This window comes from Zalophus californianus, chromosome 3 (genome assembly GCF_009762305.2).
Source record: "Zalophus californianus isolate mZalCal1 chromosome 3, mZalCal1.pri.v2, whole genome shotgun sequence".
NCBI classification, from domain to species: Eukaryota; Metazoa; Chordata; class Mammalia; order Carnivora; family Otariidae; genus Zalophus; species Zalophus californianus.
Window position 1 is genome coordinate 132675666 of NC_045597.1, and position 12612 is coordinate 132688277.

Consider the following 12612-nt stretch of genomic DNA (forward strand, 5'->3'; position numbering starts at 1 on the left):
AGACTTTTCTAGACATTTTCCCAGCATAGTTATAGTTCTGTGGGTGTGGTCCCAGTTGTTTGGTACCTGGCCCTGGGGTGATTTGGGACAGGGGAATAGTGACTCGGAGTGTGTGTTAGATAAAGAGGTGGTTGGGGTTCTGAGCTCAGGATTGGTCAGTTTGCATATCAAAGTCACACTCACAGGCAAATTGTTTGCTATCTCCAAGAATTAGCTAACCCTAGGAGGGGCAGTCCGCCTCAGGTCTGAAAGGCCCCAACATGCCAAAACGTCATAAAATAAAGAAAATTTTAAAACGTGATAAATACAGCAGGCCAGGAGATTATGCATCCTCCATATCAACCCTGAACACCCAAATTACTGGGACACTTGACGGCTTCTGGGCCTTCTAGCAAGGTCAGGCAATTTAGGACTCAGTATTCTGCCCTCTAAGTATTCACAGAAGTCATTCTCAACAGCTCAGTCCAGCTCTCTTGACCCAGAGCAGCTCTTTGCTTTTTCAGGAAACAAACGGGATGAAAGTGCCGGGCTGGGACTTCCTCCTCGGGTGTTTGACCAGGACTGACGTACTCGAGGCCCTTTGAATACGGGAAGTCCAGGACACACCCAGCCTTGATTGTAGTTTCTTGAACGCTGAACACTGGAGCGTAGGTAAAAGGACCGAAGGAAAACAATTCCAATATGAGGGACCCACTGACAGATTGCTCGGTGAGTAGCTCAGTGTGGTGAGTTTATACTACTAATGGGTTTTAACTTAAGAAATTTGAGACGTTCGGAAGACAAATATGTTTAGATATTGGCCGTGATTCAAAAATCTTGTGGTTTTTCTTTGGTTCGATTTAAAACAACCCTTTCTAGCAAATGACAGGGCAGGTTAATTGTCATCTTTTATTCTCATATTGTTGGAAAAACTTCAAGGGGGTATAGCATCATATTTGCTTGCAGATGGCGGCTGTTTGGAAAACATTCTTAAGATCTGCGCCGATGGGTGCCAACATGGTGTGTAGAGTGGCTACACAAACACTCCGAATCTGCAGCCAATTTGAGGCTCTGAGAATGAAGTTAGGGTGGAAGATTTTGGCATATTTCCCCATATCATGTAAAGTCCAGAATTGTAAGGCCTGTAAGTGGAAGGACGGGCCCCCCACCCTGCCCAGCCTCCCATGGTTCTCACACTGGTCCACCAACATGTTTGTTTAGTCCTGGGAGTGTTCTCAAAAAAAGAAGATGGGTCAAAAGTCCAAAGATGGTGTGTGGTTGTTGACAGCAATAGTAGAGATGAAATTTAGGAAATAAGGAGCAATTAAAATAAGGCACGTAGGGGCATATATACTCTGGATGTAAAATAATCAAGAATCATCAGGGTGTTAGCTCAATAAAGGGTGGCAAAAAACTAAGATCGGTGACATCAGAAGCAAAGGGTTGCATTCATCTCTCGAGTATTTTATCCAAAAAACCCCAACAATTACCAACTGGGGAGAAGCAGATAAATGAGGGCTGCAATAAAGCCATAAAGAAGAAGAGCAACAGAGAATTACTGGTTTCATTTGTGTTTATACATTGGACAAAGCACAGGTTTAGAGAAGGTGGAGCTGTAAATGCGACCCCACAAAACGAGTTCATGAATCAGACGGGCTTAATGAGATGAAGTTGTAAGGGCTAATAACATTAATAATGACCATGTAATAGCAGGTTCTGTCTGCTTTTACTTTTTTAAATACAAAAGTAAATATGTGTCTAATGTAAAAACGAATTCCAACAATATAGTTGTATATAGATTCTAAGATGGAAAATTCTCCCCTTTAATTTCCTCCATCCCAATCTTCTCTCTATTGGTAAGCACAGATAATTTTTTGTTCATGTATTTGCTGTTTATTTTTCTCTCTCTGCATCTGCTCCCTAACCAAATGTTAACCCCTCTCCTTTCTTCCCACTGATATACTCTGATGACGTTTTTGCATAGGGGTGGTTGAGTGAGACAGGGATGGGGTAAGTGGAGGCAAAAACTTGACCTTAACAGTCACCAAAGAAGAAAGTCATGACCACGTGAAGAGGAGATAGAAGAGAGAGAAACTGGGACCAAGTTAATTTGACGCAACAATAACATGAACACGCACTAATCGCCTAATGTCCTTTTCAAAGGCTGCCTTCAGATCAGGATCTGGGAGACATGTTTCCTTCTAAGCAGCCCCCCAAGAGAACCCGTCACCACATGTGTGGGTCAGCCTCATGCTCCCTCCTTAACGTGCTGAGAGGTTCTTCTCCCTCAGCTGAGCTACGTCCCCAGGGACTCCCATCCTTGTCCACAACTTGAAGGTTATCTCTCTGGGCCGGGTGCCATCAAAGGTAGTCTGGGAGTCAAGAAGAGGCGGATATCCCTTCAGCCAGGTTTCCCAAATCCTCTAAAGTCATGGAATCTTTATTTATTGGCAACTGTTTCATTTTCAAGGGTTCACGTTGATTTCCTGGCACAGTTCTAGTTTGTGCTTGGGGAATAATGTTGTGTGAAGGTGAAGCTGCAGTTGGGCAGCAGAATAAAACAAAGGGATGGACTGCCGATGAATGCTTCCTGAAATATGGGCATGGTTTTGTGAGGAAACCAAACAGAACCCAAAGTTTAACCACCTGCAAAACGTCTCATTCTGTCCTTAGGGTTGCATGGAACACAATTAATTCATAAAGCCTTAGCTTACCTAGTTTTTAAGCTGGTCTGCCCCAGTGGATCCATGTATGAAAATCAGTGGTTACATGAAATTCAATGGGAAAAATGTGCCTCTTTGTTTCTACTAATTTCTCACTGAAATTTAGAATTTACTTCAGAGGTGCCTGGGTGATTCAGTCTGTTAAGCGTCTGCCTTCGGCTCAGGTCATGATCCCGGGGTCCTGGGATCGAGCCCCGTGCTGGGTGTCCAGCTCCCTACTCAGTAGCCCCCCTCATGCCCCTGCCTCATGCTCATGTGTGCTTCTCTCTCTCTCTCTCTCTCTCAAATAAAAAAAAAACCCTTTAGAATTTACTTCAATTCTGAATATAAGCAACAAACTTCAGTACTACCACAGTGTCTGTGATTTGTAACCAAAAAAAAAAATCACAGACATTTTATATAATATTATAGTGGTTGCAATTATCTAGAAACATTGTTTACATTCCGTGTGATTTAGAAATTTGGGTTATTCTTAAGACTTGTTATTTAGTATGTTAATTTAAAAGCACACATAATTTTTAAATGTTTTCATAAATATATATCAATATAATGTTTCTTTTGCAATCCTATGTTATTTTATCTAATGCATTTAAAAATATTCTGAGTAAAATATAGATTTCACAACACAGCCAAAGGAACCATAATACAAAAAAATATTTTAAAATCTCTTTTTCAGTTCATGCTCCAGTGACCAAGATAGGCTAATAGCTGGGCTATTCCACATCAAACAGCCTGGTCAGAGTCTATGCTCAGATTATTAGTCTCCAGGGTAGCACAAATATTGCCTAAATGTTGTGTAGGCTTTTAACTAACTCTTAAGAGTGTCAGAACTTATTTGAGGAAGATTTTTAAAGTTCTGTTTTTGAAAAGGAACAGAATTGGCTCTGGGCCTTAATGTCTTGATGCCTCTGAGTTTAGCTTCTATACCTACAAAAAAAAAAAAAAGCTAAGTGAAATAATTTTCAAATCCAGGTGCAAGGAAATAGACAGGAATCGAATTATCTCCAAGTGAAATACTCTAGTCATTTTTCTTCAAAAGCAGCACCTTCCTATGAAATAATGCCACAGAAATCATGGGCAAATAACAAGCTGTAACCAAGTTTATGTTTTTACTCACTTGTACGGTATCCAGGTAGGGACCTGCCAAAGCAGGCATTTTGGGCTCCACACAGTCTGTCCCTTCCCTTAACATTATCAGCTAAGGAAGCAGTAACCCGCCAGGCTGTGGGACGGCTCCTTTAACCTGGCTCACGTGCCAATCTGGGCTTCCCATCTCAGTGGCTCAGCCTGGGCCATGGGATGCTCACTTGCATTAAGATAGAAGATAACGTTACAATGGTCCATGGCTTCTGAGGGATTCGGGTTCTTTGCAGAGATAAGGAGGCAGATTGGGTCTGACCACATAGATGTCCTGTGGCCCACAGCATCCCTGAGATAATGTGATATGCCATCCACATCTCACGGGCCTGTTTCCTCTTGTAAAGTAAGAGGAGAGGATGGAGTAGACTATGTTCTTTAATGTTCTATATCTCATAACTTATGATGGTTTGCCATGGGGATTCCAGATCTTACCTAGATAATCCCTTAGTTAAAAGAGCAGTGGTTTGAAATATTATCCCCGTGAATCAAGATTCACATGAAATCATAGCACAGTGCCTGTCATATGAAAGGCATCAAACAAAAGCTTATTTGATTAAATATAAGTGGAATATCATGGTTTATTTAATACTATGAGGATATCACTGTCCAAAAACTTGCCATACGCCATTTAGAATAGAAATGGACTTTTTGGGAATAACTGAATTTAACCTTAATCATTCAAATTGTGGAAAATCAGAAAGAACAGTTAGTCCAGGGTTGATACAGTGCATTTTACATTGTTTAGAAGTTATCTAATTATTCCATGTGCCCATTACTTTGATTCCTCCATTTTTGGTGACGACAACATTTATACAAAAGAATTTGCTTACAAATGCTGGGCAGAAATATTTTTTTGAAGACTGAATGGGAAATGCCTGTGTGTACCAGTTTTCTTGGTGAAGAGTTTTTCTAGGGGCTCAGAAATGTCCCAGATATTCCACCACTTGCCTGAACTCCCTTTATCAGGGAAAAAAATACATAACTTTTTTCCTATTAATTAATAAGCCCAGGGAGAGACAACATATTAATAAAAATTCCTATGGATATGTAAGATCAATAGTATGGTCTTTTCGTGGAATGAATATTTGGTAGGGGTGGGGTATTTGAAAATTCAATGGGTGGGGAAAGAACACCAAAAATTTACCTTCCATATGATTTTGACTAGAGAAAACACTTCTTGTGCTGGTTGATGACATTAGGAAGCCATTTGTACTGATCATAATACTTAAAGGTAACTATTACTCCGTGTAAACTTAGTGCAATTATCCTGATCAGCTATTTATAAATATATTTATTTCTGATGGTTTCTCTAATTGATCGGCTCCCCTAATATTTCTAATCACGGATCTGCCCCTAACTGATGAAGTTATTCTCAGCTCTTTGGCGCTTACCTATAAAATAAAGGGACTAGACTTTAGTGGTTTTCAAGCTGTGCTCCATGGAATCCCTTCAGTGGCCTCTCTGGTGGATGAGAGTGGGTTGGGAAGGAGAGGTGAGAGAGCAGAGGGAGAGCCAAAGCCAAGGTCAAGAGATCTCATCACCTTAAAGTACACGTGTTCCAAGATTTTCTGATCTCATACACACAGGACAAGATGGTCCTGGGTTCTGCTTTCAGATTTATGCAAGTCTGCTTTTCACAGATTTTGTCTTTAAGTCTGAGTAGATGGTACAATGATGAAAGGTACAGAATCACTGTTTCTAAAGAAGGGCTTATGCTGCACTAATGGAAGTATTCTTAGCAACTCTTTTATTTATCTATGTCACCTTTATCTCAGGGGAGATCAGGGTTTGTTGGGGAGTGTCCGGTACATTGCATATGGCGTCAAAGATAAAGATTCTCTCCATTGCTCTAATAAGAACATCCTGCTGTCATCCTGATCATGAACTTAACAACAACATAATGTAGTGAGAAGCTTCTGGACTAGCGTGTGCCTGGGCATCCTGGAATTTGGTGAATGGGTTATAGGTGTACCTGAGACACGAATCTTGACAATCTTCAAATTGGCAGGATGTGGCTGGGGCAGGGGGGTGGAAGAGCTCCCAGGCCAGTTTCCTCTGCCTTGAACAAGTTTGTCCATTTACCACACACTGTCCCAGTACAAATATCATTTTCTTTTTTTTATTATTTATTATTTTTTTTAAGATTTATTTATTTGAGAGAGAGAGAGACAGAGCACAGGGGGGAGGGGCAGAGGGAGAGGAAGTGAGGGTCTTAAGCAGACTCCACGCGGAGCAGGGAGCCCAATGCAGGGCTCGATCCTAGGACCCTGAGATCACAACCTGAGCCGAAACCAAGAGTCAGATGCTTAACCGACTGAGCCACCCATGTGCCCCCAAATATCATTTCTTAGGTGTGCCATGATATGAAAGCGTTAGGAAGTACCAGTCTGTTAAATAACAGGAAATCATCTTCTGAAATCTAAAACCGGCAGGCCCAGGATCAACTGAAGCATAAGCTGTGCTTTGCTTTAAACAGTTGAGTTTGAACTTGGGAAAGACAGGGACTCCCCACTTTCTCACAGGATCTCCAACGCCCCCCAAAACAACTGAGTTTTGAATCAATGGCTTAGAAACTTTCAGAGCTGTCTGGCCTCCTAGAACTAGTCCCCTGGAGATAGTATTTTAAAAACATGTCTTGGAGAGGTCTGATGGCCTGATAAACAGAAAAATTCTCTCCTGGTTCTTCTCATTTCCACCTTGGTTAGGGGCAAGATTTCCCTTCCAAGCCCCCATCGTCACGCATGGGGTCTGAGGAACCCTGTTCTCTCCCAGGACTGTTGGACGCAGACTCCTCAGGTGATGGGGCTGGTGTGGGCCCATCCCCTAGGACAGCTCAGCTCACAGTCCCTTCCCTACACTCCTGGCTCTGCTGATGGTTCTTCTCATTCCCAGTCTGAAGCCTCCAAAATCCTCTAATCCATGTCTCTGCTTTGTCTTCTCCCAGCCCCAGCCTCATAGTGTTTCAGAGCAGGAGAACTCACCCTGCAAGCATGCACTGGAATCTTTCTCTCTTGTGCATGGCCCCCTGGTGTTTTTGTTGGGTCTTTGTTTCTGCTTTGCTGTAGGCTGGAGAGCAAAGCAGATAGGACATTACATAAAAAAAACTCACAGTTTAATACCGTGAAATATTTCTAAATAAATCAAATAGGAAAGCTACAAGACTTATAAAGAAAATCATAAAATTTTATTGAACATAAAATAAGATGAACACATGAAAAGACTTACTATGTCCTTGGATGGGAAGTCTAAATACCATAAAAAAGTCAATTTCCCCAAATTGATATATATAATGCAATTCCAATTAGGATCCCAACAGGGATTTAAAAAATGTAATTAGATAAATCTTCATATGGACGAATAAATGTCCAAGTATAGCCAAAGAAATTATGAAAAGGAAAAAACAGTTGGTTAAAGAGAAAGCAGAAGCAAAATGTTAAATATCTCTATAACTTAGGAAGTGAGTTCATAATGGGTGTCATTATTATTATCTGTATCATTATTATTTTATGAAACAAAAATGTTTCGTAATTTAAAATAAAAAGTTAAAAGACTGTGTATGAGTTAGAGCTATGTTCAGCTGCACATTTTATTTTTTTTTAAGATTTTATTTCTTTATTCATGAGAGAGAGAGAGAGAGAGGCAGAGGGAGAAGAAGGCTCCCTGCTCCAATGTGAGACTCACTCCAGGGCCCTGGGATCATGACCTGAGCTGAAGGCAGACGCTTAACCGACTAAGCCACTCAGGCACCCTCAGCTGCACATTTTAAAATAAGAGTGGCTTTTAAAAACCCCTATTATTGTATTTTTCTCACACAGAAAGTAAGTCCAAAAGTAGAGCGCTGAGGGCATGTGTGGTCCCCATCGGGAACCCAGGCTCTTTTTCTCTTTCTGCCTACCATTTTAGCACATGATGTCAGCCTCAAGATCACCTTATGGCATCATCCATCATTTTTTCTTTCTTTTTTTTCTTTCTTTCTTTTTTCTTTCTTCTTTCTTTTTTTCTTTCTTTCTTCTTTCTTCTTTTCTTTCTTTTCTCTTTTTCTCTTTCTTTCTTTTTTCTCTTTCTTTCTTTCTTTTTCTTTCTTTCTTTCTTCTTTCTTTCTTTCTTTCTTTCTTTTCTTTCTTCTTTCTTTCTTTCTTCTTTCTTTCTTTCTTTCTTTCTTTCTTTCTTTCTTTCTTTCTTTCTTTCTTTCTTTCTTTCTTTCTTTCTTTCTTTCTTTCTTTCTTTCTTTCTTTCTTTCTTTCTTCTTTCTTTCTTTCTTCTTTTAATTCAATTTAATTACCATATACTGTATTATTAGTTTCAGAGGTAGAATTCAGTGATTCATCAGTTGCATACAACACCCAGTGCTCATTCCTTCAAGTGCCCCCCTTAATGCCCATCACTCGGTTACCCCACGCCCCTCCCCTCCAACAACCCCCAGTTTGTACCCTGTAGTTAAGAGTCTCTTAGGGTTTGCCTCCCTCTCTGTTTCCAACTTACTTTTTTTTCTTTCCCTTCCCCTATGTTCATCTGTTTGGTTTCCTAAATTCCACATATGAGTGAAATCATATAGTATTTATCTTTCTTTGATTTATTTCGCTTAACATAATACCCTCTAGTTCCATCCACGTCATCGCAAATGGCAAGATTTCATTCTTTTTATGGCTGAGTAGTATTCCATTGTATATAAACACCACATCTTCTTTATGCATTCCTCTGTCAAACTTTCCATAGTTTGGCTATTGTGGACATCGCTGCTATAAACATTGGGGCAGCCATTGCTTCTTAAGTTCAGGTGTCAGGAAAGAGGAGGGAGACAACTTCACTGAAACCCCACACAGTACTCTCACCCAGGCTTCCTTGCAAAGCATTTAGTCACATGGCTTCACCTAAGGGCCAGACACTGAGAAATAACTTTATTCCAGGGACGTAAGCCCTGCTAAACGTGTCCCTATTTTCTTCTCATGATACCTCTGTGATTTGTGGGATGTTATTTGGTGGTGTGGAAAGAAAATAAAAGTCTTTGGGGAACGTAGTGAAAATGTTTAGGCAGTGGAGGAGCAGACAAAAAAACTAAACAGTTTTAAAATGCTCGCTAAAACTTTCCCACTGTACCTATAAGGGGAGGAAGGGGGCCTTATAATATCACATCGTTCCTATGACAAATTATTTTTATGGAAATAAAAATGACTTGGCTGCCAAATAGTGACTTTACTCTCATGACTCAGAGGACAATCACTTTCTTATGACAGCCTACATCTAAACCTCACTATCGGTATGTTTTGCTGGCTCTGCCAAGAGCTTTAAAATTTGTAAATTGTTGGCTACAATTATTTTCAGAAAATCATATTTCAGATGCTAATCCTTATTTCAGCTTTTTGAGACAAACTGGAATATCTGGCCATCGTGGGCCACATTCCCTTGGTCCAGAGCAGTTGGGACAGCTGTCTCTCCAGCTCGCTGTCCCCACCCTGCTGCTCACTCAGGTGTTGACAGGTGCCTGCAGTCACATGATTTTGCAAACCTTGCTTTAGGAGTTAACAACGTCTTTGTAAAGAGCTTTCCTCCCTGACCACTGTCCTTGAGCCCAAGGCAGTTTCATCAAAGCTGTTTGCTACTCCTGTGTGTCTCCCAAATCCTGCCCTGGCTTGCTGTGCTAAGTTCAGAAGGAAGTGAAACCACTGCATGAAGATAAAAGAATTTGGTATCTATAGGATTGTGTTCCTATATCCTTGGTATTGGTTCTTTCCAGCCCCGAAGGTCATTTCTTTAGGTCCTTTCCTCCTCCATGGCCCTGTGTCCTCTGTTTGCTACTCTGCTTGCACCATACACCAGGTCCCCCTTTGACAACTGAAAGGCTACCTGGGCCCTGAGAATTCACGTATGTGAATCTGCCGGCTGCATAGTAGGTGCTCACTGAATGTGAGCTCTCAATGCAGTGCCCAGCTGAGCACCCCTGGAGCGCTGGAGGAGGCTGGCTCATCAGATGAGCAAAGAGCTATAGTATGGCGCTCGTTTCATAGAGGACTTTCATCCTCTTCTGTAAAATCTCATTTTATTTTTTTAAAGATTTTATTTATTTATTTAAGAGACTGGGGGCAGGTGGGGCAGAGGGAGAAGCAGACTCCCTGCTGAGTGGGGAGCCCCAGTTGAAACTCGATCCCAGGCCCTTGGCATCACGACCTGAGCTGAAGGCAGACGCTTAACCGGCTGAGCCACCCAGGTGCCCCTAAAGTCTCATTTTTAAAAAGGCAATGAGGTATCATAACTCCCAGATGGAAACTCTGAGGGAGGGCTCTTGGGACCGTTCCACCACCTAACTGAGCTACTCTGTGTCAGGAAAGCTGCAGAATTCATTCACATTTACTCTCTCCATCTGAGCACTTTTACAATATAATTTTCAGAGTGACATTGTGGAGTTCTAAATCAAATGACAAAAACTTTCCCTTGGAAATCTTGTGTCTGTAGCCAAATTCATATAGAAATGAATTTCTAAAGGTTTATTCAGACATGTATAAAAGTTTGGTACAACAAAAATGTTCAACTCCTCGTTACAACATTCTTATTACTAGAGTTAAATGAGATATAGAGGAACCGGGGCACATATTACCAACAAGTTATTCATTTACATCTTCATATCGCAGGCCCCCAAAACATTCACTTTAAAGAGTTTGGGGTTTGACACCCAGGAATATTATTGTGAAGCTTTGGGGGGGGCAGAAAATGATTACTCAGTATGCATATTTCAGAATGTACTTTTAACCATCCTGGGAACAATAGAAGTGACAGGAAGTCAGACTTTAAAATCACCCCACTGCTGAGTCATTGCCTGGGGAGAAACAGACAGACCAACTTTATTTTTGAAAAGTGTTCCAAGATATTTCATATCCAGGCAGAAGAGACTTAATCTTTATTTTAGGAACGCATCCAAAAAGTGTGCGTCCCCGTAGCTGCATGATCATTTACAATGACAGTCATCATTACGGAGCATTGTGAATTTATAGGAGTTCTACCTTTGGAAGTGCTCATAACCCATCTGTGCATCTTTTCTTTTTCAGTATAATAAAGTGTACAAGAACCTAAAGGAGTTTTCTCAAAATGGAGAGAATTTCTGCAAGCAGGTCACATCCATTCTTCAACAAAGGTACAAAACGCACGTTTGCAATAAACAGTTCTTCCTCTTTAGTTGCAGCTAACAATATGACTGAAGGAGTGATTACAAGCTGTCCTACTTTCCAGAACTCGGTGTTATATTTTGGTAGTTGAGAGACTGATTTGAAGAGTGATTCTCCTCTATTGCACATTTATCCCTTGGGTACCATAAAAATCAAGAAACAACAGGAAGTAATTCTGCTTGGGAAGGCTCAGTCAAGTCTCTTTTGATTCCTCAGACTGAGTTTATCACCCCCTCCTGGGGCACTCCCTTGTGCCTGTGTGTCTGCCATTATTGTACTGCCCACACTGATGGCAATTATCAATTGAGATTTCTGTCTCCCCTACAAGGGCAGGGGCTATGTCTTGCTCATCTTTGTGTCCTGAGCTTTGAGAGTCTGGGCTTTTGACTTTGTCAGTAAATGTCTGATAAATGAAAAGTGACCATTTTCAGTATCACCTTGTCTTAATGCTAGATGTGATCAGGTGTCAAGTTGGTGACTGTGCTAAAATAAGCACCCTTAACTCAGTCAAGAAACTTACAGAAGTTCCTGTGTTGAATTGGGCCATAAAGGGTCTTTAAGCCATTTCCCTACATCTAGACAGCTCTATAATAAACAACTCTAAAAAGACCTCCAGAAGAGATTGCATATTCTTTTAAGGTAACCCTTTCAAATTTAAAATAATTGTGTGTATGGTAGACATGGGCCAATTGCATCCTGCATTAGTAAGACAAGAGCAAAGGAGAACATTAACTTTATCAGGAACCATACATGAGGCCAAAGAATGATGCAGGAAAGCTCAAACAGGCATTTATTAAAAGAAAAAAAAAAACAAAAGAACAAAAAACAAAAATAGGTTTGTCAAACAGAGTCAAAAAGAAAAAAATTAAAGTAAGTTACTTCTATAGCCAATTGCCTTGATTCTATGAGAGGAACAGGTAGGACCAATCTGAGAGGGAATCTCTCCTGTAAGAAATATTTTTTAGTCTCAAAAGAAATTATTTAAAATATGACCGGTTAGCTATTATACAAATTCAACCCATTACCTATATTAGAAAGCACTTCCCTCCTGCAGATCAGGGAGCATCTGTAAACATATTAGCCGTGCATGTGACCTGGGGTAGAGTCATCTGGACTTTGATTACTTTGGTGCACCTGTGTTCAAGATTCGTGCCCAGTAGAGACCTATGAAGACAGAAGGCTGGTGGTAAATAATGCCTGGCAAACCGACTCAACAGTGAACAGAATAAATTTGAGGGCATCACTACCCCCAAACTGCCTTATTGCTTTTCCCTTGTCCAGGTCACTTATGACACCTCCACCCTGCCACACATGTCTACTTTACCTATAGCCAGAGCCCTCATTTCTGACCTGTGTCTCTCTTGAAGTTGCTTCCTCGGGCTACCATCTTTCCTAGACTTAGTCATGCACAAAGCCTTCCACCCACACGTTCTAGAGCAGCAAACGAGCTCTAATGAAGAAAAAACACTTGGGTAGCTAAGAATATTTCTCTCCATGGTTTTACCTTCTTATGGAGCAGAATTTAGAATTTGAAGATTTTTTTTTAAGATTTTTTATTTATTTGACAGAGAGAGAGAAAGCGCAAGCAGGATCAGCTGCAGGCAGAGGGAGAG

The 12612-nt window shown here is 40.9% G+C and overlaps 1 protein-coding gene across 2 annotated transcripts in view; it reads left to right on the top strand.

Annotated features, from left to right (window-relative positions):
- The first annotated feature begins 509 nt into the window (after nucleotides 1-509).
- Nucleotides 510-12612, top strand: part of NOSTRIN (nitric oxide synthase trafficking) — a 56158-nt gene continuing 44055 nt past the window's right edge. Inside the window, exons 1-2 of one of the 2 annotated variants that reach the window (XM_027590548.2) lie at nucleotides 510-708; nucleotides 10883-10968. In XM_027590548.2, the coding sequence (XP_027446349.1) occupies nucleotides 682-708; nucleotides 10883-10968 (113 nt within the window). In that variant the 5' untranslated portion in view covers nucleotides 510-681. The remainder of the gene's footprint in view (nucleotides 709-10882; nucleotides 10969-12612) is intronic. The other variant, XM_027590547.2, reaches the window with a different exon arrangement.